General features: G+C 54.2%; 3 protein-coding genes and 1 non-coding gene across 5 annotated transcripts; 2 read left to right on the forward strand and 2 right to left on the reverse strand.

Moving 5' to 3' along the window:
• The first annotated feature begins 120 nt into the window (after positions 1-120).
• Positions 121-10,614, forward strand: LOC121588276. Its single transcript, XM_041906012.1, has 10 exons — positions 121-769; positions 1,747-1,943; positions 2,026-3,217; positions 3,313-3,706; positions 3,784-4,003; positions 4,084-4,312; positions 4,389-5,362; positions 9,133-9,444; positions 9,516-9,756; positions 9,829-10,614. Exons 1-10 carry the CDS (start codon positions 718-720, stop codon positions 10,314-10,316), a joined length of 4,299 nt encoding a protein of 1,432 aa, XP_041761946.1. The 5' UTR covers positions 121-717; the 3' UTR covers positions 10,317-10,614.
• LOC121588277 (arginine kinase-like) lies at positions 6,740-8,870 on the reverse strand. Its single transcript, XM_041906014.1, has 3 exons — positions 8,538-8,870; positions 7,478-8,453; positions 6,740-7,392 (listed from the first exon to the last, which is right to left on the reverse strand). The coding sequence occupies exons 1-3, from the start codon at positions 8,544-8,546 to the stop codon at positions 6,986-6,988; spliced, it is 1,392 nt and encodes a 463-aa protein (XP_041761948.1). The 5' UTR covers positions 8,547-8,870; the 3' UTR covers positions 6,740-6,985.
• A 114-nt stretch (positions 10,615-10,728) lies between the features above and the next one.
• Positions 10,729-10,800, forward strand: Trnad-guc. The gene has a single exon. It is a non-coding gene; the product is annotated as a tRNA-Asp (tRNA).
• A 926-nt stretch (positions 10,801-11,726) lies between these two features.
• On the reverse strand, positions 11,727-24,619 carry LOC121590112 (bromodomain and WD repeat-containing protein 3). Of its 2 annotated transcripts, XM_041909509.1 has the most exons (10): positions 24,456-24,619; positions 24,143-24,201; positions 24,003-24,032; positions 22,702-22,761; positions 17,046-20,749; positions 16,793-16,963; positions 16,425-16,698; positions 13,463-16,351; positions 13,035-13,377; positions 12,777-12,924 (listed from the first exon to the last, which is right to left on the reverse strand). In XM_041909509.1, the coding sequence occupies exons 1-10, from the start codon at positions 24,496-24,498 to the stop codon at positions 12,872-12,874; spliced, it is 7,626 nt and encodes a 2,541-aa protein (XP_041765443.1). In that variant the 5' UTR covers positions 24,499-24,619; the 3' UTR covers positions 12,777-12,871. The 2 variants fall into 2 exon arrangements, with proteins under 2 accessions (XP_041765442.1, XP_041765443.1); XM_041909508.1 differs by having other exon boundaries at positions 11,727-13,377.
• Positions 24,620-24,827: the final 208 nt, after the last annotated feature.

Below are 24,827 nucleotides of genomic sequence, written 5' to 3' on the forward strand. Positions count from 1 at the left end.
AAACGAACCGACAAGAGCTTATCAACGGTCTCGTACCGCGTACACCAAGCGCACGACACGACCGTGCTATGTGTTTACCATTCCAGGATGGGGCCTACAACGCGCAGAGCACAGCGCAGCGTGTAGCGCCAGTTCCTCCAACGGGCTAGGAGCGTGAAGACGCAAGTCAGATGTCCTATACGCCGAGCCTGAACGCGAAACGTTGATCGCCATCCGTCGGTTACTACTGTCGTATGACACCGCGCTGGGGTCACCGACGTCACCGATCGGACCGTATTTGTGTGTATATGTGTGTGTGTGTGTGTGTGTGTGTGCGGTTAAGTGACCGCAGCCGTCGACGCGTCCAGATTGTTCAATTGACAAACGCGCGCGCTCACACACATAACCGTCCCGGGCGCCGCGAAGCTGGATAAAACCAAGCCGATCGATGCTGGTCGCCAGTAATGCCGCGACGCTCGTCCAGCACGGACTGATTCGGCTGCCGGAGAAGAATGTGGTGATGTGTTGAGCAGTGGCAAGCGTGTGCCATCCAGTGCCAGATGATGTGTAACTTCGCTGTCGTTTATTAATTAATCAGCATACGAACGACGATTCCTACGAACGACTATCGTGAGCGGTGTTAACAGGAGTGACAAAATATTGCGATTATTGTGATCAGTAGTCGGTACTGTTAAAGCCAGAAAAACTGTCTGTGAGTGTGTGTCGGCGGCGGCAAGGATGCGCGGCACTTCGGCTCCGGCCAATCGACCACTTCCGGTGGTAGTGTGGGGTTAGTAACCACTTCCGAAATTCCTGCTCTTCCCAACGATAACGATTTTCCGGTTCCGGGCCAAACGGCGAAGAAAGGCGCGACGCGTAAGGAAACGAAAAAAAGCCGGCCCACCCGGTCGGTCAACACACTCCGCCGTCACGGCCCCGCCTGACGCTGACGGATGATGATAGTGGCTTATCGCGCGCTTTCGGTCACCACTACGGAATTTGTGGCACAAAAATGCATTTGCACATCCATCATTCCAAGCCCTCCCATCCTCACCGTTTCGGGGGTATGGGGGGAGAAGATGAAGAAGCAGCAAAGCCCGATGATAGTGATACGGAGGCGTGTTACAGCGAGCGAGCCTTCATTCGTTTGCGTTTCTTGCCTTTGCGCCCTCACAGTCTCGTGATCGTCGTTGACCTTTGCCGGGCGCGTTTAATTGCTTTCCCAGGGTTGGCCAAGGCGGCGCGGACTGACTTCTTCTGCTGGCTGCGCAAACGACCGTTTCGAGAGAGAGAGAGATAGATAGAGAGAGAGAGAGCAACCAATGTGTGTTGTTGAAGCAGAGTAGAGCAACATGTTATCGTTGGAATGTGTTTTTTTTCGGGTGTAGTAACTTACTGTCCATGTTCTTATTTCTACTGGATGCGTCACCATTGCAGTCCGTGCGAAAGGATATGCTTATCGCGGAGAGAGAGAGAGAGAGAGAGAGAGAGAGAGAGAGTTTGCTTCAACGCTTGCGCAACTTCCACCTTTGCTGTTGCCGCGACTGTTGCCCTATCAAAATTGTGCTGCGAAATGGTATTTCCGTTCCGAAGCGTGTCATTTGTTTGTGATTGATGCCTCATCTACCGTGACCCTTCGTGGGAATTTTCATTTCCATATTCTCGGAAATCGCACTCCCGCGCACTCTCTTATCGTTTAAGTGATGCCAAAGTTTGATTCTAAAATTTAGTCCATGCGTCACGCTCTCCTTTTGCTCCTCCTTTCAGTTCTGCTTGCACTGTCGCCGGCTCTAATCGACCGTTGCGATGCGTTTGATATTTTCCCTCCGAACTATGACATCCGATACCGGCTGGAAACGGACGTAACGCTAGTGCCGGATGTGCATGCGACCGACAACTACATGTGGTATTTGAACGGGTACCTGCGCGTTCATCGGTACGATGCCAAGAATCTCGCCGCTCAGGTAAGCATCATTATCTATTACATTCCGCAATGTTCAGCACTAGCAGCACTGAGTGTACTAACGTCCTAACGCCACCCGGCAGATCGAGCTCGATCGCCACCACATACCGCAAAGCGAGGGCGATGTGTCGGCCCTCCTGCAACCGTTCCGCATAGCGATCGCGAACGATACGATCCTGAGCATACAGTTCAAGCTGAACGAACCGATCTGGTCGGCCAACATCAAGCGCGCGCTGGCCTCGCTGCTGCAGGCGCACGGTGACGGTCCGGGTGCGTACGTCGTCGACGAGCAGGGCATCTTCGGCAGCTGCCCGACCGAGTACTTCGTGGTGAACAAGTCGAACGTGTACGAGATCTCGAAAACGTACGGCATGGACCGGTGCACGATCTATCGCGGTGCGATCTACCTGACGCGCAGCAACATCCCGCAGAACCACTGCATCCCGAACAAGCAGCCGCAGGCGATCACGTCGCGCATCGCCAACTACAAGCTGCGCAAGATCGAATCGTACCGGTACATGCTGACCGAGCTGGACGGCACGATGCGCACCAACATACGGACGCTCGAGTCGTACTATCCGCAGTTCCTGTACTCGCGCGTCGTGCTGCGGTACGACCGGCACCAGGTGCTGGAGGACGGGCCCCCGGGCCGGCCGGTAGTGGACATCGTCAGCGGGATGGCGCTGCTGTTCAGCCCGATCCTGTTCGACAGTCCCGATCTGGAGGCGACCGGCGGCCGCAGCCCAAAGTCGAAGGAGAAGCTAATCAAGCGGACCGCCAGCCTGCTGAACGCGATGGCGGACAATCTCGAGACGGTCGACAACAAGCTGAAGGAACCGTACGACGAGACGGTGTCGGAAATCATCCGGCTGATGGGCACGATGGATCTGGAAACGCTGAAGCAGCTGTACGAGGAGATCGATCTCGGCACGTCCTATCGGCAGGAGACGGCACGGAACATCTTTCTCGAGATAGTGCCGCGCACCGGGACGACCTCGACGATACTGCTGACGCGCGATCTGATCATGAACAAGCAGGTCAACCCGATGACGGCGGTGCAGCTGCTGATTTCGCTCCCGTTCTACATGGCCGAACCGTCGCCGGAGCTGGTGAAGGAGTGCGAGGTGTTTCTCGAGGTGGGTGCGGACCGGCCGGACATTAAGCATGCGGCCGTGCTGAGCTACGCTACGATGATCTACAACACGTTCGTCGCCGGCAAGCTGACCGCGGACACGTTCGAGAAGTACGTGAAAATGTACTTCGATCTGTTTCTGAGTGAGTGCGAGAAGGCTTCATCATTTTTAGGACTTTTTAGAAATGTTTCTTCTTCTTCTCTTCTTCTTTCTTTCTTCCATCACACACACACACAGACAGCTTCGAGTACGAGCAGCAGATGCTCTATCTCGAAGGGTTAGGCAATCTGCAGCTGGAAAACGTGGCCGAATATCTGGATCCAATCATTCGTGCCGACTATCCACAAAACACGGACATTCGCTTTCTGGCGATGCTGGCACTGCTGCCCACCGCCCATCTCCGCCCGAACCAGGTGTACGAGACGTACTGGCCAATCTTTCACTCGCGCACCAGCCCGCTGCAGCTGCGGGTAGCCGCCTTTACCATGCTGCTGTTCTCCAACCCAACGCCGGGCCGGTTGCTGGGCCTGTACAGTGTGATCAAGACGGAGAATGATCCGCACATGATCAACTTCTATCGCACGACCGTGCTGAGCATCTCCGAGACGACCTACCCGTGCTACCAGCATCTGTAAGTATGGCGGAAAGTGATCCAGGAACAGTTGAAGGATCACCCTTTTTAAACCCACGTACCATCTCCCTCCACAGCAAACTGCTGCTCGCCTACATGACCCGCCAGCTGCCGGATGCACCCGCACCCAAGTACTGGGTCACCGGGAACTATCTGTTCGACTACCGAGACCGCAAGTTCCACATCGGCTCGATGCTGCAGACGATGCTGATCGGTAGCCACCAGACCGATCTGCCGATGATTGCATCGCTCAAGTTCGACACGGAGGCGCTCGGACGGTTCACAGGCCAGCTGGGAGTAGGTTCCGGGAGGAAAGCGGTCCGCAATACCAGCGCGTGTGTAATGTTTCCATCTTGTTTTCCGATCCAACTTCACAGCTGTACATTAAGGCACGGGGACTGAGTGATGCCGTCATCAACCGGCTGACCACGTTCAACTCGAGCCACCTTCGGCTGGACCGGCTGAGCAGCATTCTGAAGACGATGAAGCTGTCCACCATCAGCCCGACGCCGCTGCACTTTGAGTTTATCGTGCAGTTTGAGGGCAAGGCCGTACTGTGCTACCATCTGAATCAAACGACGTTTCACAATCTTACCGATGGAAACAGTAAGTACAATGCATTGGGCGGGTTAGGGCTTTAAAGCCGAAATGTGATCTTACGAACAATTTTCCAACCTTAAAGTCATCAATCGGATCAATCTGCTGCGGGACAGCCACGTGAACATGCAGATCGTGCGCCGCCCGTTCATGATCAAGTACGCGCTGCCGACGCTGCTCGGTACGCCGGCCGACATACTGATCGAGAACACCGTGCTGGCGACGGTGCGCGGCAACACTACGCAGCAGATGATGCTGATGGATAAGGTGGCCCGCAGCAACCAGGTGGACGTGCGGTACTCCTCGTACGCCGTGGTCAAGATCCGCAGCTACAACCCGATCAACGATGTGGAGTACTCGACCATCCGCGAGCAGGGCTTCCTGGTGTACATACCGGTCAACAACGAGATTGTGTGGGACATTGCGGGCAAATCGATCAGCTATAGCTTCTACCGGCCCGAAAACATGACCAGTGGTATCTCGCTCAAGAGCCGTACGCGCAACACGCCGGCAAATGGGTCGTCGGCGGCGGAAACGCTCGAACCGAAGGAGGAAGATATCGCCAAGTACGGGTACCGGATCGACGATCTTGGCATTCAGCTGCTGGCCCGCGTGCATCAGGACTACACCAAGGACAATGTGATGTTCATGCTCGAGACGGACATACTGGACAATGCGAAGGTGCTGACGAAGGCACCGTTCTCGCTGGTGAACAATGTGCTGCGCATCGTCAGCCTGATCCAGCTGAACACGATCCACATCGGGCGCGACAAGCATCTGACGCTGCTGATCGCGAACGATCAGAAAACGCTCCTGCAGGGTACGCTCAAGTGGGACACGCAGAACTACTCGAAGCAGCCGGCCGTGCCGGAAAACGAGGTGCTGCGGGTGAACCTCATACTGGCGCACACCATCCCGAAGCCGGAGGGAAGCCGCGACGAGGTGAAGGTGCTGCACAAGTGGGACATTGTGTCGCAGTACACCAACTTCAAGTGTGACCGGGCGGCCCGGATCTTCTTCTCCCTGACGCGCCACGAATGGAACAGCTCTCACTGGAAGGTAGGTGGAGGCGGGGGAAATAGGGGGAGATGGGGGGGAGGGAGAGGTATTTTTTGGGATGCTGTGGGGGCAAGCAATCTGGAGCGTGCGCATCAACGTGTCTCGTAGCGGGCGCTCGTTCGTTTTTCAATTGAATTAAACTCAATCAGGGAAGGGTCAATTTTTTGCGCACCCTTCCGTTCTCATCACCGGCATCATCACCATGGGCGGCGCGGATTGCATTTCTTCGCATTGGACAATCGAATTGTTTTTAATTGTGTACGTGGGTTCGGAATCCGTGCAAATGTGCATACCACCCAGACAGCGCAGACTCGGACTCGACGACACCGAATATTGAATGTTGGATGATACGGAGTCGATGTCTTTGGACGGAGTGGTCAAACTTCGGGGCCCTCGGGGTCGTTCGGTGCATCCCGCTACCGCTTCAGGCCGAAATTTATTTTACAGTTCTGCTTCTGTGTAGTTTTCAAAAATTAAAAATTGCCTCTAGTTATTATACTGTCCATTAACGGACTGCTATTGTATTTGTGATGAGAAACAGTATAATGTCATCAATTCAATAAGTTGGAAGTGCAAAAGAGAGTCCAATTTCATTAAGAACAAAGGTCTTGAAAAATTCACACCGTTCTGACCAGTTTTTTCATGAAAGCATGGGATCGAAACCCTAACATAGAACTTAACATAGAACTTTGACTATTCTGCTATGGGGGGGAATCAATAAGTCCACTGAAAGCCAATCCCCACAAGTGGTACAGGGCATTTCTTGACCGACAACGGTTGTGTTGAGCCAAAAGAAGAAGAAAAGATATTTAACCTTATCTCTTATCTCGGGCATACTCGGCTGTGTGTTCATCCCGTCCTATTACTAGGTGTGGAATGATGTTTTGCTGCTCTCGGTTGCGGCTTTTAGTCACCAGAATATCACGAATAGGGATGCTCCGCTGTTTTCCGATTCTTTCGATTTCTTAAAGCAAGCAAGATCTTGCAGTTTCGAGCTCTCTACACAGGACCAGATGATCCATACCGTCTATACGATGTAGATGTGTGCGCCCGAAGTGATTCGACATAAGTCTAAACATCATTCGTATAAAGGCTCGATTGAAAAACTTGTGCTTTATGAAAGTGTTCACCGTTCTCGCAATTAAACTGTTATCACAGTATGAAGTGAAATGAACTGCTTTTGATTTTCTATAACTCGATAAAGTCTAATTTTTGGCCACTCGCGCTACAATATTAAGTAGCAATCTGATCAAATGAGTTTGACATCTCCGCCTTTGGACATTGAAACCCAATTGATTCTTTAGTATTTAATTTAACAGGCAATAACTGATTGGAAGGTCTATCATTATTTTAAAAAAATCAATCTGCAAGATTTTATTAGGGCTTCATTCAACGGTTCGATAAATATGATTTATTTTTAACTCATGTCTACAAATTTGCTACATCTCTGCTAAATCTCGGATTTAAAAGCAGCAGAGATAACTTCATTTCACGCCTATGCTGCTGCTGCTGCTATTGCTGCTGACATTGGTGATTGTATCAGCAAAAAAATTGTCTAGCTAAAGCGGATATGGCAAGCCGGCGGACCCGATGCAACTAATGGCACACAGCCCAGGAGCTATCTTACTCCTCTGCTGCCGGAGCCTCTTCTGCGGCGGCTTCACCACCTCCGCCAGCCTCGAGCTCCTTCTCCAGCTCGATCAGTGCCTTGACGCCGTCCACCATCTCCTTCACCGCCTCGAACTCGGTAAGCCCGAGGCGTCGCTTGTTGGACACATCCAGCACACCGTCACCGGTGTCCGTATGCTCACCGTGAACTCCGCGAATCTGCAGCTTGTGAGTGGCGGCCGCCTCTTCCATCCGTGCCTTGTCGGCGCTCAGCTTCGGCAGGCGAATGTGCACCGAAGCGCGGATCGCCGTGCCGAGGTTGGTGGGACAGAAGGTGAGAAAGCCGAGTCGCTCGTCCCGCTGGAAGGGAATCTTTTGACCCAGTGTCTCCAGCGCGGTAATGAACCGCTGATAGACTTGTGCTGCAAGACAAGTTGCCCCCGGATGGAATTATTTTTTTTTTTTTGGAAAAGGGAGGTTTTCAAAATCCCTCCAGTTAACACTTACCGATATCTGCGCCCTCCTGCATGGAGATGATGCGCAGATGGTCCTCCTCATTCACCCACAGGACGAACGTTTTGCTCTCGTTCAGAAAGATTGCACGTCCCGCCGGGAAGAACCGGTTCGCCTGTGCCTCGTCCAGAAATCGGTCACACTCCTTGAACAGATAGTGCCCCTCCGTCAGCTCCTCCTTCTGGCGGGCATCGAGCGCCGCGAGCAGGTGCAGCTCGCCTTGTAGCTCCTCCGGCAGGTCCTGCACGGCTTCCCGCACCTTGACGTAGATCTCCTCGTACTGGTCCTCCTGCATGCGCGGATGGAACGGCATACCCTCCACCGACCGGGCACAGCGTACCCGCGTCGACACAACGTACTGACCCTCCGGGTCCGGATTTTCCAGCTCGCTCGGTTCACCCCAGCTCAGCTCGGGCTGTTGACCATCCGACCCGAACCCTCCATGGTACTCCTCGATCAGCGGATCGAACAGGGCGGCAAACACGCTGTACGCCATCGGGTCGGCCGCATACACGCCCACGTGCGAGTCCCGATTCTTCAGCCCGGACTGGACGCAATCGAGCAGCGTCGACTTGAAGGCCGGTGTTTTCAGCTCCCTGAGCGTTTCGAGCACCTCGGGCGTAAGATGCTTCTTGAGCAGCGAATCGCACGCTTCGTCCTCGGCCAGACCCGCCAGCCCACTGTCGAGGGCAAGGTTGGTTTCGCTCGCGGTGCGCCGTACGCTCAGCAGTAGGCCTCGATTTTCGCGCTCCAGGTGCCGTATCCGCTTGCGAGCTTCGTCCAGTTCGGCCATACTTTCCGCCACCTGCTCGTCGGTGGGGCAGTTCTCGCACAGCACCTGGCGGATGAACTTGCACGCATCCTCCGGCTTGTGGTCTTCCTGGTACAGGCGTATCAGTGCCTTGCTGAGGCAATCGATAGCGCCGGCCGATTCGAGATACTTGCGGAACGCTTCACGCTTCTGGTCCAGCTGCCGCACGCGCGAGATAAATGGAAAAAAAGGTTGTGGTTTAAACCCAGCGAGGGGGAAAATGAACTCCCAATTTCCACTTACCGAAGCCATTGTACTTGTTTGAATGGATTTCTTTTTTTTTTTTCAATACTTCCCCGGACGGGACAACCTTGTAGGGCTTTCCAGTGAAGTGCACACTTCTCTCTCGTTCGATAAAATTGAATCCTTACCGTCCTCTTTAAGTGTGTGTGGGTTTGGTTTTGTGATCCTTCAAAATCCTTTTTACTTTACTCTCTCTCTTTAAAGTTCACTGCAAATTTAGACGGTTTCAGTTTTCCAGTGTATCACGATTTGCACCCTGCTCGTTGGATAGTTTCACCTTGAATGAACGATGCGACAAACATAGCAATGTCTACTGAGCCCAAAAGTGTGCACACGAGCGCAAGAAAAGCGAAAGTGGCTCCTCTGGTGAAGGAGCAGGACGGTTGGTGCAGCAGCGCTACCAACAGGCAGCAACCAAACAATTCTGTTACCATGGTGATGCAGGGCTTACTCCCGAGTAGGAAAACCCGCAATGGGCAGGTTCTAATGTCCCCCGTCTTCTGCATAAAGTCTCCCTCTGTAGTGGGGAGCAGGCATGGTCGTTCTATGGTGTGCGCGCCGTTTTCTAAACTTTTCCTTTTTTATTTCGTTTCAGATGTGCTTTTCGGCGGATTATCGACCGCTGGTGTTTCTGCAGCGACCGTTCGAGCTTACCGGTGACGTGGTGTTTGGTGAAACGCGGGTACCGAAACAGTGCCCCAAGGAGCCACGGATTGCGTTCAATGTGTCGTACCATCTGCCCGAGTACGTTGAGCGCATCTACCGCGCACTGGACACCAAGGATCGCAGCTGCCCGAAGGAGATTCTGCGACTGACGCCACCACCGTTCTCCGGGGAATGTCGCGCAAATCGGTTCAGCCCGCTGACCACCGTAACCGGCCTTGATGCACACCTGAAGTTCACTAAGGTTGGTGTAAAACAGTAGACTGGCTGGGATATCGTTTGAAGTTTAATGAAATTGCTTTAAATTTATTGTAGCTTCCGTCGTGGATCGATATGCTGCTGCACCGGTTGGATCATGCCGTCTCGGCCGTTGTACCCGGGCGCGTACAAACGCTCAACATGACCGACCACATCGATGTGCAGGCCCGTGTGCTGCAGTGGTCGAATGATACCGAGATTCAAATCAACGGTGGCACCATCTGGTTCCCTTCGCGCTTCTATCACAACGTCAAGATGCAGCATTCCTACACGTCACGGATCGAGTACGGGTTTCTGAGTAAGTGGCGCGTTTGATTCACCATGGCCTGCTGTGCTCCCATGCTAATACACCTCTCTCCACCTCCCGCAGGTGTGTGCAGCCTGATCTACGACAAGCTGACCACGTTCAACGATCGCGTCCTGCAGCTGACGAACGAGGTACGGGACGAGTACCGGGTGCGTGATAGCTTCCTGCTGACCGCCGACTGCTCGCTCACCCCGAAGATGGCCGTGTTTGTGCTGGACGACCAGAAGGGTGTGCAGATCTACACCGGCGGCAACTATCTGATCTACGAGCCGGGTGGCAATAGTTACAACGCCAGCAGCAACAGCTCGCCCACGATGACGGTTAACATTAACGATGAGCAACTGATCGATCTGCGCAATATCGTGTACCAGTACCCGCCGGACGATGAGTTCTACGACTTCCGGGTGTACATCGATCGGGAGGGTGTGCTGGTGGTGGAAAACCAGCTGAACGGTGCGGTCGTACAGTACGGACCGGCGGGCATAGTCAATCTGCTGCTGCCGACCGTCCACAAGGGCCAAATGTGCGGGCTGTGCAGTGATCGCGAGTAGACAGAGGCAGAGAAAGAGTGTGAGAAAGAGAGGGAGAGATAGAGAGAGTGTGTGTGTGTGTCTCGTTCGGACTGAGGTTTACAGGGGATTAGCATTGCCACAGCAACATTATCCGCCGGCCTCCCCCCATGTTGGTCTCTCACTATACGCGCGACGGCTGTGGGTGCATAAAGCTGTGTGTATGTGCAACGCAAGCGTAGCATTAGGTAAACAGAAAACCAGCGCATGTAAGCATATGGTTTTGTGTCTGTGTATGTTAGAGTGCTAGTGAATGATAATAAAAAAGGAGCTTTTAAAATAACCGATAATGGTTTCACTGATTTTAAATCCAGCATCATGTGCGAATATGCGTGCACGGATTAAAGTATTCGGCCGTGGTTGAAATGCACATGTAACGGCGCCTCTCGCAACGTCCTCGATAGTATAGTGGTCAGTATCCCCGCCTGTCACGCGGGAGACCGGGGTTCGATTCCCCGTCGGGGAGAGGAAGTTTTGTTTTTTTTCGTCGGGTGTGTTTTCATAACATATTTTACAGGGTTCTTTTCTCATAGTTTACATGTTGTTTACAACATATTTTTGGATGCTTCCCGAAACGTATTGGATTCGTTCTTTGAAATTGGATTGTAATAATGTTTCAAAAATATGTGTGAAACGATTGTAAGACGAATCTAAAAAAATATCAAGAAGCATCCAAAAATCTTTGGAAAACACTGTATATAGTACTTACTAACTTACTCAGAGACAACAAGAGAACGCTAAAATTGATTCTTAGAAATAGAAAAAAAGAGAAAACACATACAACCGTTCTTTTATATTTATCCACGTTTTTATTACTTTTCTGTAGCACATTACATCTCCTCTCTCGGTTCTAGTAGTTACTTTTGTTTCCTAAAATACGCGACACAGAGACACTCTTAATACGCTTAAACTCTACATTTTTAACCAGCGGGAGAGGATGATACCGAAAAGCACGATCGGTGTCCACACAACACCTGTTTTACGGTCACGTTGCACCACGAGAGAGATAGAGAGAGAAAGAGTTGCGGCGGTGACAACGGGAAATATTAATAATGATCGATTGATATTCGGTTCCGGCATTGATGACGATCAACACGGGGGGCGATTACATTTACACATCCTTTCCTTCCTCTTTTTTACAAACCGTGGTGTCGCCGCCTACTCCGCTGCTACATTCCCTTGATAGGTAAATTACTTTGCTATGTAAGGAAATTAACTGTACTCGCTCTCTCGCTTTCTCTCTCGCTTTCTCTCTCGCTTTCTCTCTCTCTCTCTCTCTCTCTCTCTATCTCTCTATCTAGTAGGGCGCTTAGGTATATTGTACAAAATTATGAGAAATTATTCCCGCGATCCTTTTCTTCCGCTTTCTCCTCTACTGTTACTGTTTTTTCGTCTCTTTCTTTAGTGTCACTTTGTTCACGCGGCTTGCTGTATAGCGGGCTGTGTGTGTGTGCTTATAAAGTAGTGTAGTGTACAACTTCGTTCTATCAGTAAATGATCGAATCTGGCAGCAGATGAGATATATAGACCCCCGGGGGAGTGAAACGGGGGGGAAAATGAACTGGTCGAACTAATATAATCCGATCGCGCAAACACCTCAACAACACCAACCAAACGCAAGATGGTGCGTGGGAGTGTGTGTGTGTGTTTGTGGGTTATCAGCAACGAATTGATTACCACGTTCGCTCTCTAATAATCAGTCTTACACGTTTTCCCTTGCGATACTTGCATCGACGAACGGACTAACGATGACTCAAATAATGGATAGCGGTTTTTCCAACGACCGACAAACCCTGCCCGCCATAAGTAAGGGATTGTGGTTTGGCGCTTGTTGCTTGGATGCAGCGCGCCCATTTTTTTACGTTCCAAGGATAAACTCTAGCTCCTCGATCGTTGCACCGGATGGGCTGGCGGAGAACATCATCACCTCGCCTCCTATGTCGTACACCACGTCGTCCACCTGCACATCGAGGCTGCTTACCGTCGTGGTGGTGGTGGTAGTCGTGTTCGCATCGTGCAGCAGCAGCTCCTCCACACACTGTTCGTCGGAATACTGGCCAAGTTGGAGCTGCTGCTGCTGCTGCTGCTGCCGGTGCATTCTGCTAGAATCGAGAAACATTGAAAGGTCCTGCTCGCTGCCGGAACTGCTCGCCGTGTCGCTGGTTCCCTCCTCCCACGCGGAACCATCCAGGGCGTAGTACTATTCGCCGAAAATCTTGCGCACCCGCGGATTGATGCGCCGTATGCGGCCCCGGCTACTGACGCTGGTGAGCAGTGTCGCGGCGCTTCCATTCTCCGCCCTCCCATCCTCCTGTGCGCTATCCGGCTCCTCATCGTCCTCGTCGCTGCTGTTGTTACGATGCCCCCGACCGTCCCCCCGTCCTCGTGCAAAGCGTGATGAAGGCCCAGCTGCTGCCGCTGTCGCCACCTCCGCTGCGGGCTGGTGCGGATAGTTGCTGCTACTACGCGGCGGACGACCACCACCAGTGCTGCTGCGGTGGTGCGGAGGCGAAGTAGTTGGCCGGCCCAAACTGCGCTCAGCTTCGTCGATGGTATCGCGTCGCTGCTGCTGACTGCTGCCGGCTGCTGACTGATGGCGAGAAGGAGGAGGAGTAGCATGATGATACGGTTGTTGCTGGTGTGTTGTGGTGTGGTGAGGAAGGTTGTCCACCACCCTATGACTATGACTATTGGTACTACCGTTGTTGGCCGCATCGCCGTCTGTGCCGTGCTGTGCCGCGGAGGAGGAGGAGGAAGCAATCGTGCGGCGCGATCGTTGCCGAATGTTGGCCAGCGCCCGTGCAATGTCATCCTCCTCGTCGTCGTGCTCGTCCTCGTCGTCATCATTCTCGTTGTCGTCCTCCTGAGCAGTCCTGAGCACTCGCTGGCGGGGCCGCATCGTGTGCCGCTGCGCTCGATGATGTGAATGGTGATTGTTGCCCGCGCCACGACGGCCGTCCTCTTCGTCGTTCTCTTCCGACTCTTCGTTGTACCGGGGCCGTTTCATCTTGCGCGTCGACCTTCCACTCGACGGACCGGGAGCCTAAAAGCATCAATCAAACATTTCAAATTATGCGTTTAAGAGTGCTATTTGTGCAATGAATTCAATGCACAAGGCAGACACTTACCTCATACTCCTCATCGGACGTGTACCGTTCCTTTCTTCGCGCCCGATGTGGCACGATCCGACTGCTACCGAACGACGCCGTACTGCTGTCGTTCTTTTTGGGCGTTCCGGCAACGGATGGGGGCTGCGAGCGACCACTCCTCGTGCGCGACGACGATGATCCCGCCATCATTTTCAGTGGCGTATTATCGTCATCGGAATCATCACTGTCCTCACTGTCGCCGGCTGCGGCACCGTCCTCCGGCAGGTCTTCCTCGTGCGATGACGAAATGCGCGTTGATTTCCTCTTCAACGGTGTACCACCACCACCGCCAGCGCCGCCTTCACCACCATCACCGCCAGCGCGCGACCGTAACTGACGTGCCGTGGTGGACCGTGACGATCTGACGGCGGCTGATGGTGCTGCCCTTAGCGGTTGATTATCGTCCTCATCGCTTCCATCCGCGGGCGCCTCCGGGCGATGAGGAGCCTCGGGCAACATCACGCCCTGATCGAGCTCGTCCGGATTGCGCTGATGGCGGGACAGCACGGTACTGCGCGTTCGCGTTCTTCTCATCGCACTCACACTGCCACCAACGGTCGGGACGCCAGCAGCAAGTGTCTCTCCCCGTCCCGCACTAGACGTGCCACCGGCAGCAATGCCTGCTGAAGAACCGCTCGTTGCCGCTGGCGTAGCAGATGGACCCGGCTGCTCGCCGTAGTTATGATCCACGGTGTGTGGCGGCGGAGTAGCCGTCCCACTAGCCGGATTCGCATCCATTCCACGCAACCGGCGGCCAGACGTACTGGTGCTGCTGGTAGCGCTTATCGTTCTTCGTACGATCGACGAGCCACTCGCCGTCCCGTTGGCGGTAACTATCGTGCTGGATGAGTTCATTTCCATCACCATACGACGTGACGAGCGCACCGAATGAAAGCTGGTCGAGGCGGCAGGCACGGTTGCTGCTCCCCCGGCTGCGGGGTGATGATTCCCGTCGTTGTCACTCTCGCTGGCGTACCAACTGTTGCGCGTGCCGCTAGATGACGCAGCTTGCGAGGCGTTTGGGTGATTTCGACCGACAGTCGCTCGCTGAGCGCGCTGCGTAGCCGAACTGCGCTTGCTAATGTTGCTCGTCTCCTCGGCGCTCTGCTCATGGTCGGACGGAAGCTTGCGTGCCCGCATCCGTCGACCGGTGCCGGACGATGACGAAGGTGCCGCCGTCCGACGGCTGCTCGATCCGCCGGCAACCGCTTCATCCTCTTCCTCATTTTCCGAACGCAGTTTAGCAGTACCACCCCGTCTTGCAACCTTCTCCTCAGCACCGTTGTCGTCATCATCATCGTCGTCGTCGTCATCCTCGTCGTCGTGCCTTTCTTCCAAACTGTCCTCGCTCTTGCCCCACTCGGCCTGTGCCCGCCGGACGCTGCCCCTGGTCGAACGGGACGGTTCGCCAACTTCGTTGTCCGAATCCGAAACGATCCGCGCCGTCTTGGGACGCTCCTTGTGGTAGCTGTGATCGGACTCGTACCGGCTGCGGTTACGTTTCGCCGGCGGTCCTCCACCCCGATAGGAGCGACTTTCACGCGCTGTCACCGCACTGCCCTCGCCGCCCCTTGCCACATCCTCTTCGCTTTCTTCGTTCTCCTCCTCCTCCTCCTCATCGTCGTCATTGTCGTTGCTGGAGTCGTCCATCTGGTTGCGGGTGCTCCGGCGCGGCCGCTTGCTGCCCAGCGACGATGTCTTTGGCTTGCTGTGATCGTTCTGCATCGACGATCCTGCTTCGGTTCCTGCTGCGTAGGAGGTAGCAGCACTCGACACGGTACCGTTGCGAAGCGCCCGTGTACCACCACCACCACTTTCACCACCAGCCGGCGAGGAAGTGCCGAACAGATCCTGCCGCGCTGCGCGCACCGCTGCCGATGGCCGCCGAACACCGCCACCACTGCTGCCCGCTTCCGGTGAGTCGTCCAGCACACCCGGGCGCTTTCGTTTCGTCGTCGAGCTGACCGTATCACGCTTGCCGCCCGCCTTCCGATGCACCTTCTTCTTGTTTCGTTTCTTCTGCTTCCGCTTCTGGGGCGACCGTTTGGTGCGCCGCTTGTACGGATCGTACATCTCGCCGGAGTCGTAGTCCGCCCGGTGCGAAACCGGTACGCCCGTGCTATCGTCATCGTCGTCATCGTCGCTGTCCGATTCGCTGCTCGTGTTGTCGCTGCTGCTCATATCCGACTCCTCGCTGCTGGCCGCCTCCTCGTCCTCCTCCTCGTCTTCGTCCTGCGACCGACGGCCGCGGCGCGTTAGCATGCGCGCACCGCCACCGGTGGCCGACCGACTGCCGCGGCTACTACTCGGACCCGGAATAGCCAACGGGTCTATCACATTGTTACTGTTACCTGCTCCACCACCGGCCGACGATGACGACACACCGTTCGAGCCGCCCGCCACGGTTGAATGACCACGGCGGGACGAGGACGCTACTAGCATTCCGCCATTGCGCGTACGCTTGCCGGCACGATGGTTCACCGCCCGGCGATCCTCCTCATCGTCATCATCATCGTCGTCGTCATCGTCGTCGTCATCCGAATGTGCCGCTGTGTGGCTGGCAGTGGCACGCGACGAGCTGCCACTCGTGTTCATCCCACTGCCGGAGCTGCTGTTCAGTGCGGCCCCGCCTCTTCGGCTGCTGCTCGGACCCGCCGCCGCCTCGTCCCGCCGATCTCGTCGGCGCCGTTTCGTGGACGATGCTAGCCCATTGCTGCTGCCGGTGGTGGAAAGATCGTGGTTTCTACCGCTGCCTCCACCGCCACCGCCACTGCCTCGACTGCGCCTTCGGGCCGATTTCCAGTTGTAGATAACAGCCTTTATGTGCGCCTCGAACAGCGTGCTCAACCGAAGGGTCATCGAGTAGATCTAAAAGAAAAGGGCAAAAGTGTTACATTTGAAATGGGATGGCACACAAATGGGAATGATCCTTCGTACTCACCCTCGAACGTTTGTTTGTGTTGTAATTGCGCGAGTTTTGAAAGATGAGCCGCATGTCTTTGCAGAAATCGTACGGCGACTCGTAGTTGCCGCCGAGCAGATCTTCCTTTATCGTGCGCAGATCCATCGGCGTGTCGATAATTTGCAGATAGTCCGGATGCTCGATGGTGTCGACCGGCTCCCGGAACGGTTCCGAATCATCGCACTGCCAAATCATCTCCAGCAGCTCCCGGCAGTCCACTCGCCAATCCCCTTCCGGTACCAGTCGTCTTGATCTTGAAAAGTAAATAGAGGAGAACGGTCGTTTATTGTACACCGACTGCATCGCTGCCGGGGAAAAAGCTTTCGTAGCGAACGGACGATGGTTACCTTCGTGATCCCGTTCGTCGATTGTTGGAAACACCACTTCCGGATGGACCAGCAGCTCCGGCCGAACTTGTCGATGGGCCAGGCCCGTGCCGCTCCGTTTCCGAGTCGGACGATAGGTATGTATCGACCAGTTGGTGGTACACAGCTGGCACATCGATTTCATTGAGATCACTGCCATAACACATTTGGGACGAAAAAAAGCATTGATTAGATTATGCTTTCCGTGCTTCTTTTTCCTGCTTCCGTTACTCACCTCAGTATGCGCAAGCAGAGATCGGTAATGATGCGAGCGTTCCGCACTATCGTACTGTGCGATTCGTTGAACTTTTCCGCGTTCGTCGCCAGGTAGCGCACGTCAAACTGGGCCGATGTGATGCGCCGGTAGAAATGGTTCTCGAACCGCGACTTGATCGTGTTCAGATCGATCGGATACTCCACCACGAACGCATACTCGGGATAGATGTTGAGATCGACCGGCGCAAGGAAGAGATCCGCAATCGCCAGCCCCATCACCTGCTCTAGCCCGGCGATAATGCGCCGGCATGACGCATCCCGATCGCCCCGGGGCCATTCCTCCGGCTTTGGCTGGTACAGTGTGGCTTGCAGCTCCTCGGGCAGCACCGGCACCGCACCGCCCACCTCCTCCGGCTGGCGCGTTTCGTCCACCGGCTCGAGATCCCACGGGCTCATCAGCTCGTACTCGCCATTGTCCCAGCGCACCCGGAAGCACATAAACAGCGAGTCCGGGAAGTCGGCCGACAGCTGGTTGTGAGATTCGATCTGCCCGGTCCACCACACGTCCTCGATCATGCAGCGGAACCGATCGCCCGGGCCCCAGCTCCGCCCGACCGACGTGTCGAACGTTTGCTTCAGCACCAGAAAGTCCAGTACGTCCGGCATATCGTGGTACTTGATGGCGAACGAGCGCCCCGTCAGCTCGCCGTCCTCCGTAATGATGGCCAGCTTCAGGCAGCAGAGCCGGGGCGGTCGGATCTCGTACTTGATGCCGATCACCTTGCACAGCTCGTGCGCCTGTATCTCCATCGCGGCCCACGGTTCGCACCGGTTGCCGAGATTGTACACCGACTTGGTGCGCACCGCTTCGAGGTAGCGCTGGTGGCCCTGCCGGAAGTACACGACCTCATCGCCCATCTGCGGGTAGTACGGCGCCTTGCGCGGAATCACCTCCGACAGCCATTCAGGCGGCCGGAACTGTTCCGGGATCTCACCGTCACGTGTCAGCGGTATCTTGCGTACCTTGGTCGAGCGACGACGGCCACCGCCCGTACCGCTCGTGCCCGGCGTCGCATGGCTCGGACCGGGCTGATCGGGATCCGGCGGCGAATAGGCACGGCGTTGCACGTGTTTCCGCTTCGACCGCTTCGGGGGTTCCAGATTGTGGCCCGGCTCGTGCGACACCCAGTCGGAATAGTCCGAGCTTTGGGTGTCGCTCGAGCTGCTCCCGGACAGGTCAAGCTTCTCCTCGATGGCGGTGGAGTAGTCGCTGTTGCTCGACTCCGATGACGACGATTCGTTCTGCTCTTCCGCCGCATCGTCTTCGTCCGGTTCGGGCATGGGTTCGTTTTCGCGCACAGCCCGCGTCCGGTAGGCTGGGCGTGCCCCGTTCGCTCCACCCTCACCGTTGGCCCGGCGCAACGAACGGTTGGCGCCACCGCCGGCACGAGCCGCTCGCCGACCGCTCAGCCCGGACGGACCGCCGGACGAGGAAGCACTGTTGGCAGTGTTGATCATGACCGGGCGACGGCGCATCTCGCGCCGATACACCTCCTGCTCCTGCACTCCGGCCGCGTACACGCGCTGCTTCAGATTCACCATCGCCGAGTAGCTCATCGGCCGCACGTACTGTCGCCGGTGAAACTTGAAGCCTTCCTCCGTGCGGTGCCAATTGCCTGCGGAACCAAACCCACGCTGCCCATTCCTACCGCCGGTGGGTTGATTCGCGTTGTTACCCGGTCGGCCACCGTTGTTCGCGGGCTGTAAAGCACCACCGGCGTCCTCTCCACGTGCCCGATCATTGTTCGAATCGGGCGCCTGTTGATCTTCTCCCTGGGCCGCTCGACCTGCTCCACCCCCCTCGACCTGTCGTCGATTGGCGAGAGCTTCGATCATACGATCGATATTCGAGTATGCCCCACCAGCAGCCTCCTGCGGGCCTGCCTGACCACCACCAACACCGCCACCGCCACCAATAGCCGGCTGTAGCTGCTGCTGTTGCTGCTGTTGCTGCTGGACCTCCGCGCCCTCACCACCGACACTGATGTTCGGTATGAGCTGATCCGTGGGACAGTTTTCCCTGCCCGGTACCAAGCGCTGTAGCGCCGGTGGATACGGATTGCCATCAATATCGACCAGAAACGGAGGCGGCATCAGGTGAGGCATCGTTTGCGTCTGCTCGTCCATTACGTGCAGCGCCGAGTCGCGTATCAACGGCCGATAGTCCGTGTGGAAGAACAGCTCCGGTGGCAGCTGCTTTAGCTTCTCGTGCCCCGACCCGTACCCGAACATCAGTATGTGGCCGTGCGAATCGGTCGCCGCAATCATCATACCGTCCGGGGACCATTTCGCATCGTAGATGCCGCCCTCGCAATGGTCGTCGATGCGGTTGACGAAGTTTGCCATCGAAACGCCCTGCACAATATCCCAGATGAACAGCTGGCCGTCGTGGCCGGCCGACAGGAGCACGCCAGAGTCCTTCTGGTGCGACTCGAGCACGTAGATCTCGTTCGTGTGCCCGCGCAGCACGCGGTGCAGCTTGCCCGTCTGCGCATTCCACACCTTGATCGTGAAATCGTTCACCGCCGTTATCACCCAGTTGTCCGTGTTGTCCCACGACACCATCGTTACCTTCAGCTTCACGTTGTCGTCCGGGTTGACGGGCGGACAGGTCGGCAGCCGGTCGCCCATGTTCAGCCGGATCGATTTCCACTGCTGCGACTCGAAGTGCCACACCAGCGCCGTACCGTCCTTGCTGCCCGAGATGAACTTCAGCCCACCGTGGGCCCACTGGATCGAATCGACCGTGTCGGAGTGCGATTCCGTCTCCAGGATGCGCTTCGGCCCGTCCTCCGACATTAGGTACACGCGCACGTGATGATCGGCCGAGCCGGCCGCCATGAAGATGCCGCCGGGCGAGAACGAGGCACAGATCATCTGTGCCTGACCCGGGCGCAGCTTTTCGTGGTAGGAGGTGGGCTTGGACGAGAATGTCGTCTTTCCGTTGCGCGTCGTGTACTCCCAGAAGGCGACCGAGCCGTCCGTGCTGGTCGTAACCAGAAAGCGCAGGTCCGTCTTGGGCGAGGGGCAAAAGTTGACCGACGTTATCATGCCGGTGTGGCCGGCCAGTACCGCTATGGGGCCGCCGTATTGCAGATCCCACACGCGCAGTATCCGATCCAGCGAACCGGCCGCCAGCATCGTGTTGTCGAGATTGATCGCGATATCGGTGATTTCGGCGGACGCACCGCGGAACGTGGCCAGCAGCCGGCCGTCGATGGCCGACCACAGCTTCACGAGAAAGTCATCCGCCGCTGTGATGATGTACTTGCCGGTGCGATCAAACAGGACGCAGTACACCGCGGACAGGTGGCCGAGGGTGCGCCGCTGCAGCGTTTGCTTCGAGTAGAAGGAGGTCGGGATGGCCTGGCGGCGCGTTAGCGGGCCCGCACTTTCCCGCCCGTACAGCACCTTCACGAAGTTGTGCGTGTTGTTGCGATTCACCACATCGCTCAGCGGTCGGTCGTGCCGGCGCGTGTAGTAGTCGAGCAGCTGGCGCGGCCGGGTTACGCTTTCCTTCGTGCGCAGCAGGCTCTGCCGCCCGGCGCCAAGCACGGACGAAACGCCGGATACGGCCGGGGGCAGCACTTTGTCCAACAGCGGTCCGATACGGCTGCATATTTCGAGCAAATGCTCTGGTCCAACGTGTGGATATTTCCTTTCCTAAAAAACAAAGAGGTAAATTGTAGGGTAAATTATATGGTAGGTATACAAGTATGACGAATCGACCAAATTACTATGGCTAATTTTTTCATGTATTTTTTACTCAAAAAGTCATTTAATATAAAATAAATTGTATTTTCATCGTCATGTTAGCTGTTTCGAACACAGCCAACGACGCGACTGCTCGAAATCATCACACAGACACAAGGTTGCTATATGGTAGTGGAGGGTCGCTCTACACAACACGCACACAGCAGTGCTACGTACATCGCATGACGAAATCGTCTGCGCTGGTAATCAGATGCCGCGACGGAAGATGAATTTACGAATTTACGAAACATTCATAATTTACTGAATATCATAACAATTTAAATCCTCTGAACATCTTTAAACATATAAAGCATTTCTGACTGATTATACTTTTTTACTAAGGCACGCATTCAAATTCCAATTTATGGTGTAAATTCACAGCAAAAACATTGTAAACAAATCCCGCAAAGATGTGCAATCGTCATTTGTTTTGATGCATTTCTACAGATTGCAGGCACAGCGTTGCTTCCCCGTCGAAGCGAACTCATGTACAAGGCAAAAACCCCACGGCAGCAGGAGTGCCGTCAAGCACAAAATTAAACTACACTACTCACACATACACACTCACTCGCTGCCAGACCTTTTACACAAAGAGCGCAGGGCCCTGCGAAACGTCGTACGCGATTCGAGCACTCTATGCTTCTGCGTACGAACATCCCATACCAACACACGGCGCGGCTTGGTGTAGTGGTGTTGTGGCACACGAAAAAATACAAACCCCCCGTCACGGACATAGAGAGGTGGTGTAAAAACGCAGAACGAGTCGCTGTATTTCAATTTCACATCACAATGGCGTCACAAACATAGTCTTTTTTATGAATTTAAATAATTGTTAGGTAGTTTATTTCACTAAACTATACAAAAAACTCACTTATTTGCACATTCGAAGCATACACGCACAGAACACAACACACAAAGCGGTGCTAGTTTACATTCGATGAAACAATAACACGATTCAATGTATATGTATGCACAAGAATCACAGCAGAATATCACAATGCAATGATGAATATTACATTTTATCAATTAAAAATTAAAATTCCATTCCCGACGGCGAAAAATCGAGCACTTTCAACACAGCGAAGCAGCTGCGTGTTACCATTCGCGCACACACACACTCGCACACTTCGCGTTCATTGGACAAAGCGAAGCAGGCGCTGCTTCGATTGAAACGGCTAATAGGGAGGGTGGTAGTGGTGGTGGGCGCAACGTACACTTCCGTCGCGGACGGGCTAGAGATGAAGTGGCCACCGCGTGCTGTTTTTTAAACCCGCCCTGGTACGAAATCAAGCACGACCGCGTCACTTCCGATGAGAATGAGAACCAACATGGCGGCCACCATTAGGTGGTAGGGTGTATGTTTGCAGCACAAAAACACGGAACCTGGTTCCGGATGTTCCGACATCCGGAACCAAGCACCGGAGGCACCGTCCGATCCGGAAGAAAGTTGGACATGGGACACAAGAAAAGTTTTGTCATAGAAAATATCATTTTTTTTTTTGCAATAGAAGTATGCAAATATAATCCAAAACAATTCCGGTAGTCACATCCGGCGCGCCACACCGGAGATAATCCGGATTGCAGTATGGCGACCTTCAAAACGGTCCGGACATCTAGGCGACACAGCACACCTTGGTGGCGCATACACAGGGGAGAGTCGCAAAAGCTGCGCCGCACACTAACACACCGACACGCCGACGCCCCTACGGACACGTTCGAGCTCGACTCGATTCGAGCGTGTGCGTGTGTAGTGGTAAATGGCCCACTTACTAGCCGTTCAGCATTTCCGGTGACTGCACCGTGTCCAAGCAATGGTACCAAAATTCAAACTAAATTGTTCATAATGTTATTACTATACTCACAAGCTCATCCAGCGACTGTCGATGCTCCTGTCCGGTCCAGTCTAGACGCCGGGGTAGGATCTGCTTCCGCGAACCGTGCAGCAACACAATTCCGGTCCGTTCATGCCACCGGAGGAAGAAATAGCGGCACAGGAGAGGAGGCAGCAAGAGGGAGACAAAATAAAAACAAAAATATTACATTTCATGTCAATGAACTTTGGAAGTCGAAAGACAGGAGAGCGAAGATGCGGTAGGAATAGGGCGGGGCACGGGATTTACTATAACTGCCACATGACTCATCGAGTGGTAAGGTAGGGCGGTGTGTGGGAAGGAGGGATGGTTGAGGAGAAAAAACATATAATTTCATATTGTCAATACTTTAACCCCAAAGTACCAAATGCGAGAAAGAAATAGCACAATCGCTCTGGCTTTTCGCTTCCTCGAAGCAAACCCAGCAACACTTGCAAGGGACCAACACAACAACAACGTCAAAAAAAAACAGAGGAAGAAGAAAGTCTCTTTTCTAAACTAGGACAAGGTCAAGGCCGAATGTATCAAGAGGGAGATTCCCGCTTGATTCAAAATCGTCATCTGACGTGTTACTTCTAGCCTAGACGCCGCCAAGACTTCGGGAATTCCCTACCATGGGGAAGGGGCAAGACGGACGGAAAGACGCACTGACCCTGCTGCTTACCGGCAAATCCAACCGGCAGAGGGCGAGAGGAGGTGTAATGCCAGTGGAAGGGAGGGGCGGGGTGAGCAATACACGTGCTCCGATGATTACTAACGATGCTACCCGTTTTTAACGGTGCGGCGATATGGCGCGTTCGCGATTGGAAACAAGTTTGCTTCTGGATGCCTTATTTTTTCGCTAAAAGTTCAATTTTAAACTTCATATGAAGAAAAGAGGCTCATGGTTATGCATAACAACAAACATAATTATCATAAAAGATGATCGCAATATCGAAAATGGCTTACGGAGAATCGAACGTTACGGTGCGCGCGTGTGTTTTTTCATTGAACACTTTTTCAATGCTCGACATACACACACACACGCATACACACTCATTCACGCAGCTACAAAAATGGTCTGCAATAACAGCAGCGTGTGATCTCTTTCTTTCTTGCTTGTATACACCACTAGTGGAAGCGAGACGCAGCTCTGTTTCAAGGTACTGCTGCTGCTGCTGCTGCTGCAGTGTACAACAAAGCTTGTATAGAGTAGACAGAGGGGACGACGGAAGGGTAATTGGAAAGGAAGCGGGATGAAGAGCCGTGGTAGAAAGATCGTGAAATGACAACAAAACAGCGTCTAAACTTACGTCCAAATGCTCCAACTCCTGCACCAGAACCTGCAAATAACAGACGGCGAATCAAAACACAAACGAAACGTCAATTAACGAACGCGAATAGGCGTACAGCATTGAGATTTGTCCACCGTTCCGAGCGTCCCCGCACTTACCTTTGCCGTCTCACGCAGTGGTCCATTGGCCAGGAATTTGGAAATCAGAAAATAAAGTTCTGTGGAAGAGAGCAAACAGAACGAAAAACCGCACCATTTAACCACAAACGTGAACAACTTTCCAGGCGTATGTTTTTGGGTTACAGTTCCGTCCCCATGTTTTTTCTACCACACAACCAACACACACACACACAGTCATAGGTGCGCGCTGGGCACACACAGAGCTCTCACACTACGCGAACCCCATCGTCTCGCGTAGGGCTTCGAGCGATTTCGTACGCCGAATTTAACCACTGCACGGCACCGCACTTACCTGGAACGAGAATGTTTTGCTTCACTAGGCTTTGATCTTCCATTTTTGCACTGGTTCTGTTGTCACACTCATACAAAACGGGTAGAAAAGTTCATTTTTTCGACGGAGCACCGTACGAACACATCCGCCATTACTTAACGCTGAGCTCGTAAAACAACCAAACCCGCTCATCCGGACGCACGGTCGACGCAGGACCCGCTCGACAAAATAGACCCGCCACTGCTCGACATGTTCGGGTCGCGGGTGAGCAAACTGCTCGAACATTTGAAAAGGCGAGAGATGTGCGTTATTCAAATGTGACTGAGGAATATTTTGCAAAAAAAGGAAAAATATTCAGAATAGCAGAAAATTATAATTATTTTCTTTTTTAGT

Source organism: Anopheles merus, chromosome 2R (assembly GCF_017562075.2).
Source record: "Anopheles merus strain MAF chromosome 2R, AmerM5.1, whole genome shotgun sequence".
NCBI lineage: Eukaryota > Metazoa > Arthropoda > Insecta > Diptera > Culicidae > Anopheles > Anopheles merus.

Excerpts from the sequence above, each read along its gene's own strand:
- LOC121588276 (XM_041906012.1), top strand. The coding sequence starts at position 718 with ATGCGCGGCACTTCGGCTCCGGCCAATCGACCACTTCCGGTGGTAGTG. Across the intron at positions 4,313-4,388 it reads CAATCTTACCGATGGAAACA|TCATCAATCGGATCAATCTG; the intron begins GTAAGTACAATG and ends CCAACCTTAAAG. Across the intron at positions 5,363-9,132 it reads GGAACAGCTCTCACTGGAAG|ATGTGCTTTTCGGCGGATTA; the intron begins GTAGGTGGAGGC and ends ATTTCGTTTCAG.
- LOC121588277 (XM_041906014.1), bottom strand. Across the intron at positions 7,393-7,477 it reads GCAGGAGGGCGCAGATATCG|CACAAGTCTATCAGCGGTTC; the intron begins GTAAGTGTTAAC and ends CTTGTCTTGCAG.
- LOC121590112 (XM_041909508.1), bottom strand. The coding sequence starts at position 24,498 with ATGGAAGATCAAAGCCTAGTGAAGCAAAACATTCTCGTTCCAG. Across the intron at positions 24,033-24,142 it reads CACTGCGTGAGACGGCAAAG|GTTCTGGTGCAGGAGTTGGA; the intron begins GTAAGTGCGGGG and ends TGTTATTTGCAG. Across the intron at positions 20,750-22,701 it reads GACAGTCGCTGGATGAGCTT|GAAAGGAAATATCCACACGT; the intron begins GTGAGTATAGTA and ends TTTGTTTTTTAG.